Source organism: Gobius niger (assembly GCF_951799975.1).
Source record: "Gobius niger genome assembly, chromosome: 4".
In the NCBI taxonomy this organism is placed as follows: domain Eukaryota; kingdom Metazoa; phylum Chordata; class Actinopteri; order Gobiiformes; family Gobiidae; genus Gobius; species Gobius niger.
The window spans coordinates 507120-524234 of NC_136855.1; the positions used below are offsets into that span (position 1 = coordinate 507120).

The following is a 17115-nucleotide window of genomic DNA, read 5'->3' on the forward strand; positions in this document are numbered from 1 at the left end:
CAGGGTTACAGGTGACTCCTGACCCAGGGTTACAGGTGACCCCTGACCCAGGGTTACGGGTGACCCCTGGACTAACTTGCTACACTCTCCTACAGCTCAGTGCTGATGTGTCCAGCCCAGTGCGGGGTCATCATAAAGGCTTTGTTGACATGATCAGTGCATTATACATGTTTTAGGAGCAACAAACTCCACCTTCTCCACCTCTGGTGATGAAGAGAACTCCTCCCCCTCACGGTCACTCTGCATGTTTACTGTTAGCTGCTGTTACAGTCACACAGACCCCGCCCACCCTAAGCCCCGGCACGTCCCCTTTTACATAGTGTGTTGTAAACATTGTTGTGGGCAGAGTAAGGCCCTGGTGTTCGGATGATTTAAAGTCGGTTGTTTCGTTACATTTGTGCTTCTCAGAGTCTGAGGACGAGCTCGGTGATAACGTCCACACACGGACACAAACACTGCTGTTCTTCTCACATTAAGTGGATCCTTCCTTTGCTTCTGGCTCTGGACACAGCCCTGCCCATGAGGCGAGTGACTCCTGCTGCTGCTGCGGGAGATTAGCCCTGGATTAGGCCCAGATTAGGCCCAGATTAGACCCGGATTAGGCCCGGATTAGCACCGTTTGCAGCTCTGCCTGTTCTTCACGCTGTCACTCCGCACTCACGGCCAAAGAGCAGCCCACGAACCCTGGGCCAAAACTTTAATTAAGGCTTTGATCATCTGCAGCTGGCCCGGGCGGCGTCAGGCCATGGGGCAGGAGGAGAGCCGCCCCGAGACGGAGATGGACCCGCAGAGGATCCAGGAGCTGTGCATCCTCTTCATGAAGGAGTGTCCGAGCGGGGCCCTGCACCTGCACGAGTTCAAGCGGATCTTCGGGGTCCAGAGCAGCAGCGAGGAGGAGACGGCCTACATCGAGACGGTCTTCAGCTCCTTCGACACCAACAAGGTTCCTCTGGGGTTCCTCTGGGGTTCCTCTGGGGTTCACACCTCTGGGTTTTTATTATTTATGATGATTCTGTGTCTGTGATTGGAAAGAAACGCTCGCTTTAAAGAAACCGTTTCTGCAGCTGCTCATTTGTAAAGACGTCCTCGTTCCTGAAACATTCACAAAGCTTTTCTCTGTCCAGAACTCGGACTCTCTTAGAGCTGGATATGTTTAGACCAGGGGTTCTCAACCTGCGGCCCGTGTCCTCGGCTCCAGTCCTCATATAGCCTGTGCAGCTCTTTGCAGCTGCGCTTTCGGGTCACGTGATCAGCGCCTTTCGCTCGGACCGTGACCGTGAATGAAGCTGAAAATAGGTATAAACGGCATGAGAATAAGTTGATATAATGAGATCTAGTAAGAAATTATATTATACAAAACTTTTAGACGTGAATAAAAGGAACACCAAAAATGCTTGTGGAATATGAAATACTGTTATAAAGAATGGGTCTAAAAAGAGAGATTATCCAAATTACTTTTGGAACAACAATGAAGAATGTGATCATGTAAATAAGGTTGTTAGTTAGTTAGTGAGTTAGTTAATTTATTTTCTTCGGTCATTGTGAACATTTAAATCACAAATCACATGTTTTCCAAAGATCTTAGACATTTTACAATAAGAAAACACATACATTTAGAATTTAATCTAAATGATGCCTGACCGACAGGGGTTTAGGCTGAAGCCAAGACTTATTCTGCCTCTAAACCCTTTTACAAACTGTGACTCTGTGTCCAAAGAGACACATTATACACTTTCTCTAATACCAACGATGGAAACACTTAAGCACAAAACTTAAACTTCAACAAACAAAAATGATGCTTTGTTTCCTCGATCGACTTCTCTTCTAATGCTCTTCATTCAAGTGTTCTATACTTCTCTATCATGTTTAACTTATACGTTTTCTTAAATGCTTTAATAGTTTTGGAGCCTTAAGTTGAATAAACCGTTCCATAGATCAACGCCTTTAACTGATAAACTCCTCCTCTTAGTGTTACTGAGCGCCAGAGGTTTCTGTAGCAGATCAGTTCCTCTGAGGTTGTATCTAGATTCTCTAGTTTGTTAGTTTCTAGTTGTAAACAGTTTCAACAAATCCGGATCTTGCATCCAAAATTACAAATACAGGTCCGAATAATGTAACGTTCATTGACAGAAATCCCAAATCAATCTTCCTCCTGTAGACGAGCTTGAAATAATCACTGTCGGGAAAAATGTAAAAACTAATCTTCATTAGACTGCTTCGACATAGACATGGCACCTATGGGTATATATAATACTGTGAAGCCTCTTGTATATATATATATATATATATATATATATATATATATATATATATAGTACTGTGAAGCCTCTTGTATATATCTGTAACTCAAGAAAATGAAAATTGCTAAAGTTGTTCCATTTTACAAAAACACATTTTTACAAATTACCGGCCAGTCTCTCTGCTCCCGCAATTTTCAAAAAATCTAGAAAAATGATATGATACGAGACTAGAACGTTCTCTAGAAACATTAGAAATTCTAAATGAAGGTCAGTACGGATTTCGGAGTAAAAGATCGACGTCTATGGCGATTATGGAAGCTATAGAAGACAGCACTAATGCACCAGATGAGAAAGAGTATGAAGTCGGCATATTTATAGATCTTAAAAAAGCCTTTGATACGATTAATCATTCAACATTGTTATAAAAATGAGAGCTGTCTGGTGTCAGGGGGATGGAATGGACCCAAAGCTGTTAGTTGGAGAGAATGCAGTGTAAAAACGGGTGAGCAAAACTATTCAACTTATATATAAATGACATATTTAAGAATTCTCAGTTGTTAAACATGATTCTATTTGCAGATGACACTAATTAGTTCTATTCAAATGAAAATGACTGTAATTTAATCCATACTGTCAACGAAGAATTAAGGAAAGTGAAACATTGGCTGGAGACAAACAAACTGTCCTTAAACCTGAACAAAAGTAAAGCTGTGTTCTTTGGAAACAAAACAAACGACAGGGAGAAAAGTGAAATACAAGTAAACATGGATGGTGTACAAATGGAAACGGTGTCTGAAAACACATTTTTAACAGTGGACGACAAACGATCATGGAAGCCACACATGAGACTCATCCAAGCTAAGGTTATTGCAGTAATAAACAAAGTTAAAACATTCTTGAGCCTGATACTGTTCGTTAATATTACCATACTTAACTTACTGCTTGGAAGTCTGGGGCAACAACTACAAAAGTGCACGACAGCCTCTGTGCGATAAGAATTATCCATAAAGCTGTTACATCGATCACACAAACCATCAGGTCTTCTGAAGCTCACCCATGTGGTCAAACTAAATACTGCACAATACTGTACAAGGCCGACCATAATGTACTGCCATGTACTATTCAGAAATGATTCTGCAACAATGAAGGGCAGCATAACTGAAGGGGATGTGGTAACTTTAAAGGGGATCCACTAGGAAAAGCTGGTGTGTCTCAGTATGCGGAGTCATTCCTCTGTTCAAAGCTGGAGATAAACGTCTCTTTACAAACTACAGGCCTGTTTCACTTTTACCGCAATTCTCAAAAATCTTAGAGACGGTTTTTAACTCTAGACTCGACAGATTCATTGAAAGAAATAACTTACTCTCTGATAATCAGTTTGGTTTTAGGAATAATCATTCAACTTTGCACGCACTCTTTGATACAATTGAAGAAATAACAAATGCTGTAGAAGAAGAAATATGCAGTAGGGTTATTTATTGACCTGAGTAAAGCGTTTGACACAATAAACTATGATATATTCATTGATAAACTAGAACGTTATGGGATTAGGGGGGCAGCTCTACAGTGGGTCACCAGTTATTTAAAAAATAGAAAACAATGACTGAAAATAGGAGACCATCAGTCGAGTTGTCTAGAATTGTGTGTGGTTTACCTCAAGGCTCCATTCTGGGCCCCACATTGTTTAATATGTACATTAACGACATTAGTAAAACATCTTAAATTCATTTTGTTTGCAGACGATACAAATATGTTCACAGCAGGAGACGATTTGCAACAACTGTGTCAGATTGTTAACTTGGAACTCAAGAGTGTCAATAAGTGGTTCAAACAAAACAAATGATCCTGGAATGTGAGTAAAAGCAAACTGATGATATTCGGCAACTGTGATTCTAATGCTCTGGAACAATTCAGACAGAGGGTGTTGTTATAGAGCAGGTGCACGAACTCAGAGTCCTCTGCGTTATTATAGACGACAGAATTACCTGGAAATTGCACATTAAATATATAACTACTAAACTTTCAAGAAGCATTGCAGTAATAGCAAAAGCGAAGCACATTTTAAATATCAAAGCGCTACATACCTTATACTGTTCTCTTATACTGCACTATTTATACTATTGTACTGTGGTTTGGGGAAGTACTTACAAAAACACAGTTAAACCAATAATGGTTTTCTGGACCACACAAACCCATTATTTTTAAAATCAAGGATCATGAAGTTTTGTGACATTGTTGAGTTCCAAACTGTACAGATGTTATACAGAGCAAGGCACAAACTGTACAGATGTTATACAGAGCAAGGCACAAACTGTACAGATGTTATACAGAGCAAGGCACAAACTGTACAGATGTTATACAGAGCAAGATACAAACTGTACAGATGTTATACAGAGCAAGGTACAAACTGTACAGATGTTATACAGAGCAAGGTACAAACTGTACAGATGTTATACAGAGCAAGGTACAAACTGTACAGATGTTATACAGAGCAAGATACAAACTGTACAGATGTTATACAGAGGTACAAACTGTTACCAGGCCAAATACAAAGAAGGTTCCAAGAACGCACTAGTTTTATGAATTACGTGAAGATTTAAACTTCAGGATTCAGAAACATAGCTCAACTTTGAAAAGCTTCAGCCCTGCAGTTAAAGGTGCAATTGTGGAATAATTTGGAGATGGAAATGAAACAATGTCCAAACATCAACCTGTTCAAATATAAATACAAACAAAAGACTTTTGAAAAATACTAGTTTCCACTAGAGGGAGCAATAGAATCACTTTACATTGATTAATTAAGGCAGAGTGTTTGGAATTGCTTGTAACGGATGTCATTTCTATTTCTCAAAACATAATAAAGAATGAGCCCCCCCAACGGGCTCAAGAACCTCATTGGTTAATGCACTTTACAGTAGACGAACAACATCTACAAAATCAGCTGTTAGGGCGGCTGGGGGGGGTTTGTTGATGGGGAGCTACTGCCCTCTTCAACTGGCCCGCTCTACACCCGGCTCTTTAACGCACCACTCGATGTAGGGGTCACATCATACACTGTACATAATAAAATATATATAAAGAATACTAATACAATAAAAAGGTGTGGTGGGACGGTGGCGTGCTGGGGGGGTGTGGTGGGGGGGGGGGGGGGGTGGTGTGGTGTGGGGGGGGTGTGGTGGGGGGGTGGCGTGGTGTGGGGGGTGTGTGGTGGGGGGGGTGGGGGGGTGGCGTGGTGGCGTGCCAGTGATGTAGTGAGGTCGCGGTACGGAGGCGCTGTATCTTTCTAACCCTATATTGACATGTTGACAGGTGAAAGAACATACATGTGATTGGCAAACAGTACTCGGTTGGAAAAGTAAACGCAAACTCCAGTCTTGCACCATAATCGGTTGTTTACCACAAGCCAATACGCACTACTGACAAAACACACACACATCACACTTTTCAACACAACACATTGTGTTTGTGGTCACATGGACTGAACGTGGCGTCCTGTCACCTGCTGCAGGGAGGTTTGTGTGTCACTGGCTCAGCGGCTTTGGAGCTTTGCTGGTGTGTGGTTGTGTTGGTGCTGGTGTGTGGTTGTGTTGGTGCTGGTGTGTGGTTGTGTTGGTGCTGGTGTGTGGTTGTGTTGGTGCTGGTGTGTGGTTGTGTTGTTGCTGGTGTGTGGTTGTGTTGTTGCTGGTGTGTGGTTGTGTTGTGCTCTTTGTTGCCATCAAGTTTTTGTACATTGCTACTAATGAAATGATGAAACTTACAGGGGAACCTATAAGTTTACTTCCTCGAGTTGTGTAAAGTATGATATTGAAGCATGTGGAAATGTACATGAAATGAAAGCATGTTAACATGTCGTGAAAGCGTGTGTATGTAATAATGTACATTGAATAAACAATCAATCAACAAAGCATCAAATCAGCGAAAAACCACAAAAAAGTGACAAATGTGCTGGAAAAGCAACAATAGCACAAAAAGTCCCAGTCAGTTTTGTTTCTTAACTTTCAAATGAGGCGTAACACAAACTCTCCAGTCGAAGATATTAGATTTGGGTAAAGCTGAACTGGAGAATGTGCTCGGTTCAGGTTTAGATCGAGTTCATCTGTTCCTGAATCGTCTGAATATTTGAAGGAAACTGATTATGTTTAACTTTAAACATTATCAGGGGAGTTTGTTTCCTCTTCCTCTGTGTGTTTGTTTCCTCTTCCTCCGTGTGTTTGTTTCCTCTTCCTCTGTGTGTTTGTTTCCTCTTCCTCTGTGTGTTTGTTTCCTCTTCCTCCGTGTGTTTGTTTCCTCTTCCTCCGTGTGGTTGTTTCCTCTTCCTCCGTGTGTTTGTTTCCTCCGTGTGTTTGTTTCCTCTTCCTCCATGTGGTTGTTTCCTCCGTGTGTTTGTTTCCTCTTCCTCCATGTAGTTGTTTCCTCCGTGTGTTTGTTTCCTCTTCCTCCATGTGTTTGTTTCCTCTTCCTCCGTGTGGTTGTTTCCTCTTCCTCCGTGTGGTTGTTTCCTCTTCCTCCGTGTGGTTGTTTCCTCTGTGTGTTTGTTTCCTCTTCCTCCGTGTGTTTGTTTCCTCTTCCTCCGTGTGGTTGTTTCCTCTTCCTCCGTGTGGTTGTTTCCTCTTCCTCCGTGTGTTTGTTTCCTCTTCCTCTGTGTGTTTGTTTCCTCTTCCTCCGTGTGTTTCCTCTTCCTCCGTGTGTTTGTTTCCTCTTCCTCCGTGTGTTTCCTCTTCCTCCGTGTGTTTGTTTCCTCCGTGTGTTTGTTTCCTCTTCCTCCGTGTGTTTGTTTCCTCTTCCTCCGTGTGGTTGTTTCCTCTTCCTCCGTGTGTTTGTTTCCTCTTCCTCTGTGTGTTTGTTTCCTCTTCCTCCGTGTGTTTCCTCTTCCTCCGTGTGTTTGTTTCCTCTTCCTCTGTGTGTTTGTTTCCTCTTCCTCCGTGTGTTTCCTCTTCCTCCGTGTGTTTGTTTCCTCTTCCTCCGTGTGTTTCCTCTTCCTCCGTGTGTTTGTTTCCTCTTCCTCCGTGTGTTTCCTCTTCCTCCGTGTGTTTGTTTCCTCCGTGTGTTTGTTTCCTCTTCCTCCGTGTGTTTGTTTCCTCTTCCTCCGTGTGGTTGTTTCCTCTTCCTCCGTGTGGTTGTTTCCTCTTCCTCCATGTGTTTGTTTCCTCTTCATCCGTATGTTTGTTTCCTCTTCCTCCGTGTGGTTGTTTCCTCTTCATCCGTATGTTTGTTTCCTCTTCCTCTGTGTGGTTGTTTCCTCTTCCTCTGTGTGGTTGTTTCCTCTTCCTCTGTGTGGTTGTTTCCTCTTCCTCCGTGTGGTTGTTTCCTCTTCCTCTGTGTGTTTGTTTCCTCTTCCTCTGTGTGGTTGTTTCCTCTTCCTCCGTGTGGTTGTTTCCTCTTCCTCCATGTGTTTGTTTCCTCTTCCTCCGTGTGTTTGTTTCCTCTTCCTCCATGTGTTTGTTTCCTCTTCCTCCGTGTGTTTGTTTCCTCTTCCTCTGTGTGGTTGTTTCCTCTTCCTCTGTGTGGTTGTTTCCTGTCTTACGCCCGCTCTCTCTCCTGCAGGACGACCGGCTGGACTTCCTGGAGTACGTGGCGGCGCTGCACCTGATCCTGAAGGGGAACCTGGAGGACCGGCTCAAGTGGTCCTTCAAGATGTACGACAAGGACGGGAACGGGAAACTGGACCGCAGCGAGGTCAAGAGCCTCATACGGGTACGAGCTAACGCTAACGCTAACTGCAGCGAGGTCAAGAGCCTCATACGGGTACGAGCTAACGCTAACGCTAACCAGAGCGAGGTCAAGAGCCTCATACGGGTACGAGCTAATGCTAACGCTAACCAGAGCGAGGTCAAGAGCTTCATACGGGTACGAGCTAATGCTAACGCTAACTACAGCGAGGTCAAGAGCCTCATACGGGTACGAGCTAATGCTAACGCTAACCAGAGCGAGATCAAGAGCCTCATACGGGTACGAGCTAATGCTAACGCTAACCAGAGCGAGGTCAAGAGCCTCATACGGGTACGAGCTAATGCTAACGCTAACTACAGCGAGGTCAAGAGCCTCATACGGGTACGAGCTAATGCTAACGCTAACTACAGCGAGGTCAAGAGCCTCATACGGGTACGAGCTAATGCTAACGCTAACTACAGCGAGGTCAAGAGCCTCATACGGGTACGAGCTAATGCTAACGCTAACTACAGCGAGGTCAAGAGCCTCATACGGGTACGAGCTAATGCTAACGCTAACTACAGCGAGGTCAAGAGCCTCATACGGTACGAGCTAATTCTAACGCTAACTACAGCGAGGTCAAGAGCCTCATACGGGTACGAGCTAACGCTAACGCTAACCAGAACGAGGTCAAGAGCCTCATACGGGTACGAGCTAATGCTAACGCTAACTACAGCGCGGTCAAGAGCCTCATACGAGTACGAGCTAATGCTAACGCTAACCAGAGAGAGGTCAAGAGCCTCATACGAGTACGAGCTAATGCTAACGCTAGCTAATGCTAACGCTAACTGCAGCGAGGTCAAGAGCCTCATACGGGTACGAGCTAATGCTAACGCTAACTACAGCGATGTCAGGAGCCTCATACAGGTACGAGCTAATGCTAACGCTAACTACAACGAGGTCAAGAGCCTCATACGGGTACGAGCTAATGCTAACGCTAACCAGAGCGAGGTCAAGAGCCTCATACGGGTACGAGCTAATGCTAACGCTAACTACAGCGAGGTCAAGAGCCTCATACGGGTACGAGCTAATGCTAACGCTAACTACAGCGAGGTCAAGAGCCTCATACGGGTACGAGCTAATGCTAACGCTAACTACAGCGAGGTCAAGAGCCTCATACGGGTACGAGCTAATGCTAACGCTAACTACAGCGAGGTCAAGAGCCTCATACGGGTACGAGCTAATGCTAACGCTAACTACAGCGAGGTCAAGAGCCTCATACGGGTACGAGCTAATGCTAATTCCCGGTCGTTTCTCGGTCGTTTCTCGGTCGTTTCTCAGTCGTTTCTCAGTCGTTTCTCAGTCGTTTCTCGGTCGTTTCCCGGTCGTTTCTCGGTCGTTTCTCGGTCGTTTCCCGGTCGTTTCCCAGTCGTTTCTCGGTCGTTTCTCGGTCGTTTCTCGGTCGTTTCTCGGTCGTTTCTCAGTCGTTTCTCAGTCGTTTCTCAGTAGTTTCTCAGTCGTTTCTCAGTCATTTCTCAGTCGTTTCTCGGTCGTTTCTCGGTCGTTTCTCGGTCGTTTCTCAGTCGTTTCTCGGTCGTTTCTCGGTCGTTTCTCGGTCGTTTCTCAGTCGTTTCTCAGTCGTTTCTCGGTCGTTTCTCGGTCGTTTCTCGGTCGTTTCTCAGTCGTTTCTCAGTCGTTTCTCAGTCGTTTCTCAGTCGTTTCTCAGTCGTTTCTCAGTCGTTTCTCGGTCGTTTCTCGGTCGTTTCTCAGTCGTTTCACAGTCGTTTCCCGGTCGTTTCTCGGTCGTTTCTCAGTCGTTTCTCAGTCGTTTCACAGTCGTTTCCCGGTCGTTTCTCGGTCGTTTCTCGGTCGTTTCTCGGTCGTTTCTCGGTCGTTTCTCGGTCGTTTCTCGGTCGTTTCTCGGTCGTTTCTCGGTCGTTTCCCGGTCGTTTCTCGGTCGTTTCTCGGTCGTTTCTCGGTCGTTTCTCAGTCGTTTCCCAGTCGTTTCTCAGTCGTTTCTCAGTCGTTTCCCAGTCGTTTCTCAGTCGTTTCTCAGTCGTTTCTCAGTCGTTTCCCAATCGTTTCTCAGTCATTTCTCAGTCGTTTCTCAGTCGTTTCTCAGTCGTTTCCCAGTCGTTTCTCAGTCGTTTCTCAGGCGTTTCTCAGTCGTTTCCCAGTCGTTTCTCAGTCGTTTCTCAGTCGTTTCTCAGTCGTTTCCCAATCGTTTCTCAGTCATTTCTCAGTCGTTTCTCAGTCGTTTCTCAGGCGTTTCTCAGTCGTTTCTCAGTCGTTTCCCAATCGTTTCTCAGTCATTTCTCAGTCGTTTCTCAGTCGTTTCTCAGGCGTTTCTCAGTCGTTTCTCAGTCGTTTCCCAGTCGTTTCCCAGTCATTTCACAGTCGTTTCCCGGTCGTTTCTCGGTCGTTTCCCAGGCGTTTCTCAGTCGTTTCTCAGTCGTTTCTCAGTCGTTTCTCAGTCGTTTCCCAGTCGTTTCCCAGTCGTTTCTCAGTCTTTTCTCAGTCGTTTCTCAGTCGTTTCTCAGTCGTTTCTCAGTCGTTTCCCAGTCGTTTCCCAGTCGTTTCTCAGTCATTTCTCAGTCGTTTCTCAGGCGTTTCCCAGTCGTTTCTCAGTCGTTTCTCAGTCGTTTCCCAGTCGTTTCACAGTCGTTTCCCGGTCGTTTCTCAGTCGTTTCTCAGTCGTTTCTCAGTCGTTTCTCAGTCGTTTCCCAGTCGTTTCCCAGTCGTTTCTCGGTCGTTTCTCAGTCGTTTCTCAGTCGTTTCTCAGTCGTTTCCCAGTCGTTTCCCAGTCGTTTCTCGGTCGTTTCCCAGTCGTTTCTCGGTCGTTTCTCAGTCGTTTCTCAGTCGTTTCTCAGTCGTTTCCCAGTCGTTTCCCAGTCGTTTCTCAGTCGTTTCTCAGTCATTTCTCAGTCGTTTCTCAGTCGTTTCCCAGTCGTTTCCCAGTCGTTTCTCAGTCATTTCTCAGTCGTTTCTCAGTCGTTTCCCAGTCGTTTCTCGGTCGTTTCCCAGTCGTTTCTCGGTCGTTTCTCAGTCGTTTCTCAGTCGTTTCTCAGTCGTTTCTCAGTCGTTTCCCAGTCGTTTCCCAGTCGTTTCTCAGTCGTTTCTCGGTCGTTTCTCAGTCGTTTCTCAGTCGTTTCTCAGTCGTTTCCCAGTCGTTTCTCAGTCGTTTCTCAGTCGTTTCTCAGTCGTTTCTCAGTCGTTTCTCAGTCGTTTCTCAGTCGTTTCTCAGTCGTTTCTCAGTCGTTTCTCAGTCGTTTCTCAGTCGTTTCCCAGTCGTTTCTCAGTCGTTTCTCAGTCGTTTCTCAGTCGTTTCTCAGTCGTTTCTCAGGCGTTTCCCAGTCGTTTCCCAGTCGTTTCTCAGTCATTTCTCAGTCATTTCTCAGTCGTTTCCCAGTCGTTTCCCAGTCGTTTCCCAGTCGTTTCTCAGTCGTTTCTCAGTCGTTTCCCAGTCGTTTCCCAGTCGTTTCCCAGTCGTTTCTCAGTCGTTTCCCAGTCGTTTCTCAGTCGTTTCCCAGTCGTTTCTCAGTCGTTTCCCAGTCGTTTCTCAGGCGTTTCTCAGTCGTTTCCCAGTCGTTTCCCAGTCGTTTCCCAGTCGTTTCCCAGTCGTTTCTCAGTCGTTTCCCAGTCGTTTCTCAGTCGTTTCCCAGTCGTTTCTCAGTCGTTTCCCAGTCGTTTCCCAGTCGTTTCTCAGGCGTTTCCCAGTCGTTTCTCAGTCGTTTCTCAGTCGTTTCTAAGTCGTTTCTCAGTCGTTTCTCAGTCGTTTCCCAGTCGTTTCTCAGTTGTTTCCCAGTCGTTTCCCAGTCGTTTCTCAGTCGTTTCCCAGTCGTTTCCCAGTCATTTTCCAGTTGTTTTCCAGCTAATCGAGCATCATGTGTTTCCTCTGGGGCTGGAGAAAAGAGAAAACACATGAACGTGACACAAGTCAAAACTACCTCTGAGCTGAGTCTGAAAGCAGGAGAGTAAAAAACATGTACAACAGGAGTTGACACATTTGAATGATTGTCCTTTCTGCTCAAGGCTTCTTCAGAATAAAGAGTGGTGGGAGAGTCTTTATCTCCAGTTCCATTAGAGAAAAGCTGGTTAGAGCAGATTACAGGGATGAGGGGCTATTTTTATCCCTGACCCTGACTGACCGCCTCCTGCTGTTCATGAGGAGAGACCACCTCCTGCTGTTCATGAGGAGAGACCACCTCCTGCTGTTCATGAGGAGAGACCACCTCCTGCTGTTCATGAGGAGAGACCACCTCCTGCTGTTCATGAGGAGAGACCACCTCCTGCTGTTCATGAGGAGAGACCACCTCCTGCTGTTCATGAGGAGAGACCACCTCCTGCTGTTCATGAGGAGAGACCACCTCCCTCTGTTTACGAGGAGAGACCACCTCCCTCTGTTTACGAGGAGAGACCACCTCCTGCTGTTCACGAGGAGAGACCACCTCCTGCTGTTTACGAGGAGAGACCACCTCCTGCTGTTTACGAGGAGAGACCACCTCCTCCACGGCGCCCCCTGCAGGCTCCCTGTCCCACAGGTGTCGGCTCCAGAGCAGCAAATCCAAACATAACCTCTCTGATAATCCCGACTCGGGCCTGATATGAAGGGACAAGGCCAATGTTTTCAGTAATTAATTTATCATTCTGAAATTATAGCAAAAGTCTGCAATATAAAACATATAAAAAAGGGGCAAACTCAAGACCAATTTTCAGCGCGATGTTTCTCTCGGGACGAGGTCGTTGTCTTCACTTTGGGTCACGTTGGCCGATAAACGGCTCGGCCTCTGATCCATGTACGAAACACTTCTTTTTGAGCTTCAGGAACATTTGAAAAGTCTTTGTGACTCAGACCAGACCTGAGCGTCTCCTCAGTCTAACTGATGCTGTTCCGTGTTTCAGATCATGCAGAAGATCCGTGTGCGCCGCAGCGACATAGACATGACGCCCACGCAGATCTGTGACCGAATCTTCGAGCTCGTGGACCAGAACCACGACGGTAAGAAGCTCCCGGGCTCGGGTTCAGTTCAGCTCGTTTCTTCTGTTCCTGCGTTACTTTATTATGAAGGTAAAGCGTTAGTGACTCATGTGTGAAACAATAAACATCTAAAACAGTGAGGATGAAGAGTGGACTTGTTAAAGCTGAGCCTCGTCGCTTTACAGTGAGAGCGTCTGTAAAGGAGCTCTGACAAAGTGCATTGAATCGGTCACGATAAACACAGTTACTCGTCAGATTAATTACAGCTTTCCTCAACCACGTCAATCTGAGTTTGTTGAAGACACTGGAGGACGATCCACCAGTGACTTCAAAATAATGTCAGAACGTCTGCACGAACACGAGACCAGCTCTGATTGACATCCGTCTCTATGGAGACTCGAGGGGAAAGGGGCGGAGTTAATGCTTAGTTTGTCTGAGTAGGAGCAGACTCGGGGAAACTCAGTGTTAAAACACAGAGCTCAGTGTTCCCCCCACACTGCTCAGAGTCAGGCTCAGTGTTCCCCCCACACTGCTCAGAGTCAGGCTCAGTGTTCCCCCCACACTGCTCAGAGTCAGGCTCAGTGTTCCCCCCACACTGCTCAGAGTCAGGCTCAGTGTTCCCCCCACACTGCTCAGAGTCAGGCTCAGTGTTCCCCCCACACTGCTCAGAGTCAGAGCTCAGTGTTCCCCCCACACTGCTCAGAGTCAGGCTCAGTGTTCCCCCCACACTGCTCAGAGTCAGGCTCAGTGTTCCCCCCACACTGCTCAGAGTCAGGCTCAGTGTTCCCCCCACACTGCTCAGAGTCAGGCTCAGTGTTCCCCCCACTCTGCTCAGAGTCAGGCTCAGTGTTCCCCCCACACTGCTCAGAGTCAGGCTCAGTGTTCCCCCCACTCTGCTCAGAGTCAGAGCTCAGTGTTCCCCCCACACTGCTCAGGGTCAGAGCTCAGTGTTCCCCCCACTCTGCTCAGGGTCAGAGCTCAGTGTTCCCCCCACACTGCTCAGAGTCAGGCTCAGTGTTCCCCCCACACTGCTCAGAGTCAGGCTCAGTGTTCCCCCCACACTGCTCAGAGTCAGGCTCAGTGTTCCCCCCACACTGCTCAGAGTCAGGCTCAGTGTTCCCCCCACACTGCTCAGGGTCAGGGCTCGTGGATTTAGCGAGGCCGATCCGTTTATGGAGTTTAAAATCACACTGCTGAGTCTGAGGGACACAATGTTTTCGACCCAAGATATTTCTGTTTCTATGGAGCAAAACATAATCGACTCCCTCGCCTTGACCGAGCGTGTTTTCTCCAGTTCGGCTTTACCCAAATCTAAAAGCTTCTTGTGTGTCAAAAATGAGTCGGCAAAGTAACAATGACGTAATAAAGCAGGAGATGTGCCGGTGAAGGCGGGGAAAGAGCTCACTACTGTAACCCAGGTGATAAAACCTGTGCCCAGCCTGTTCCTACCGTTCCCATTCACTATTTTTTTCCCCACGCCTGAAACCAATCACTGCGCTCGCTTTCGGTGATGTCATCAGGTCACATGGGTCGGGGCGGCGCATCGTGAGTTCTAATATGGCGCTGTGCATTCAGTGTGCAGAGGCAGTGGGGAAGGCAAGATCAGAGCCGTGCTACAGGAGTCTCCTCCCGTGACCCAGCACCGTGACCCAGCCCACCAGGAAAAGCGCTTGTGTGTAGAAATAGATCGCTAAAGCGGCCAGGTTCTAATCCCGAGGGCGAGCTGATGGAGCAGGCCTAGAGCCGACAGATGGAAACTGCTGAAGAATCGAATCACTCTCTCCTGCTGGGCTGGTAGGGGGGGGGGGCTCCTTGTAGTCCACGAACTCTCCCCACTCAACTCACACTATTGCCCAAACCCCCTCAGACATTTCCCCTGGACAATTACACTCAACCCAGACGTGGGTTTATCCGGGACCTGTGGAGGGGTTGGGAAGTGGGTGGTTTGCCTGAGGTTGGGGTTTCCCAACGCTGGGTTTGCGGACTCTTGATTGTGATCAATGTACGGTTGTACTGGGCAGTTTTTCTGGTCGCATTTGATTTGAATTGTTTTCACTAACTGGATATTGATTGAAGCGCTTGTTTGTTGAATGGCCATTCACAGAATCTGTACTATTGGTCACCGTATATATTTTTCACTTTGGTTTATAATTACTACTTTTCTTTAAATACATGGTACCTCTTAACCGTACTCTTGCCTCCTGTCCACTCCCTCCTAGAGCCGAACTCGATCTTCTGGTCACTGGCCTATGTTGACAGTCACTTTTGTATTCCTGTGTTCCGTAGTAACATAGCCTACCCACAGGTACCATAGGATCTATAACATTGTTATTACACAGGTGCTACAGTTCAGTTTCTGATCTGTGAATCTTCCTCAGACTGTGAGTGTGTTTCCTCCTGCCCCTGTGGCACAGTGGTTAACCTGTGTCCGCCCCTCAGAGCTCGGTCTCAGGTTCAACTCCCTCCTCTCTGTTCCAGGTCAGATCTCTCTGGCCGAGTTCATGGAGGGCGCTCTCAGAGCTCGGTCTCAGGTTCAACTCCCTCCTCTCTCTGTTCCAGGTCAGATCTCTCTGGCCGAGTTCATGGAGGGCGCTCTCAGAGCTCGGTCTCAGGTTCAACTCCCTCCTCTCTCTCTGTTCCAGGTCAGATCTCTCTGGCCGAGTTCATGGAGGGCGCTCAGAAGGACGAGTGGGTGATGCAGCTCCTGAAGCTGGACGTCGACGCCTCGGGCTGGGTCATCCAGAACTGTGGAGACAAGAACCCCTGACACACACGGAGTACACGCAGTACACGCAGTACATGCAGTACACGCAGTACTACAGTACTACAGTACATGCAGTACTGCAGTAACACGGACCTCTCTCTGAAGCGTGGACAGTGTGAAGCAGCTGTTTCTGGATAAAACGCTTTTCCTCTTGGACCGACGGCGAGTCCGAGAACAGACACGTTTGTTTGGACGTTTGGACGTTTGTTTGTTTGGACGTTTGGACGTTTGTTTGTTTGGACGTTTGGACGTTTGTTTGGACGTTTGTTTGGACGTTTGTTTGGACGTTTGTTTGGACGTTTGTTTGGACGTTTGTTTGGACGTTTGTTTGGACGTTTGTTTGGACGTTTGTTTGGACGTTTGTTTGGACGTTTGGACGTTTGTTTGGACGTTTGTTTGGACGTTTGGACGTTTGTTTGGACGTTTGTTTGTTTGGACTTTTGGACGTTTGGACGTTTGTTTCTTTGGACATTTGTTTCTTTGGACGTTTGTTTGTTTGGATGTTTGTTTGTTTGTTTGTTTGTTTGTATGTTTCCGACTGGTTTGCAGCTGAGGACGTTCTGCTCGATGCGACGGAAACACCTGGAGTTCATCCCAGCGATAAAGACTCAGGCCTTGGTTTAAGCTCAGCTCACTCTACACGACTTATGCTGGATTCTTCTCGTATCTCGCTGAAGGCCGTTTCTCTCACAGAGTCGTGTCGTAGTGTGGGCGGGGTCACAAAGACGTGACTAGACTCCAGTCGTAGGAAGTCAAACATGAAACACAGAAACGTGGGTGATTTTACCGTCGACACCCAGAACGCAGCGGCTCATGAAACACCGCAGAGCCTCCTTTTTCATTTCTCTGTCGAAACCGAGCCACAAACAGCTCCTGTCATGGCCACACCCCCACACATGTCATGGCCACACCCCCACACGTGTCATGGCCACACCCCCACATGAAGATCACCCAACATGTCATGGCCACACCCCCACATGAAGACCACCCAACATGTCATGGCCACACCCCCACACGAAGACCACCCAACATGTCATGGCCACACCCCCACACGAGGACCACCCAACATGTCATGGCCACACCCCCACACGAAGACCACCCAACATGTCATGGCCACACCCCCACACGAAGACCACCCAACATGTCATGGCCACACCCCCACACGAAGACCACCCAACATGTCATGGCCACACCCCCACATGAAGACCACCCAACATGTCATGGCCACACCCCCACATGAAGACCACCCAACATGTCATGGCCACACCCCCACACGAGGACCACCCAACATGTCATGGCCACACCCCCACACGAAGACCACCCAACATGTCATGGCCACACCCCCACACGAGGACCACCCAACATGTCATGGCCACACCCCCACACGAAGACCACCCAACATGTCATGGCCACACCCCCACACGAAGACCACCCAACATGTCATGGCCACACCCCCACACGAAGACCACCCAACATGTCATGGC

At 47.2% G+C, this 17115-nt stretch overlaps 1 protein-coding gene across 1 annotated transcript; it reads left to right on the top strand.

The window, feature by feature from the left end:
• Positions 1-745: 745 nt before the first annotated feature.
• Positions 746-15634, top strand: LOC306962568 (guanylyl cyclase-activating protein 2-like; the record flags this gene model as incomplete). Its single annotated transcript, XM_079555750.1, has 4 exons — positions 746-943; positions 7785-7934; positions 12792-12888; positions 15510-15634. 4 exons carry the CDS (start codon positions 746-748, stop codon positions 15632-15634), a joined length of 570 nt encoding a protein of 189 aa, XP_079411876.1.
• Between the last annotated feature and the right edge of the window lie 1481 nt (positions 15635-17115).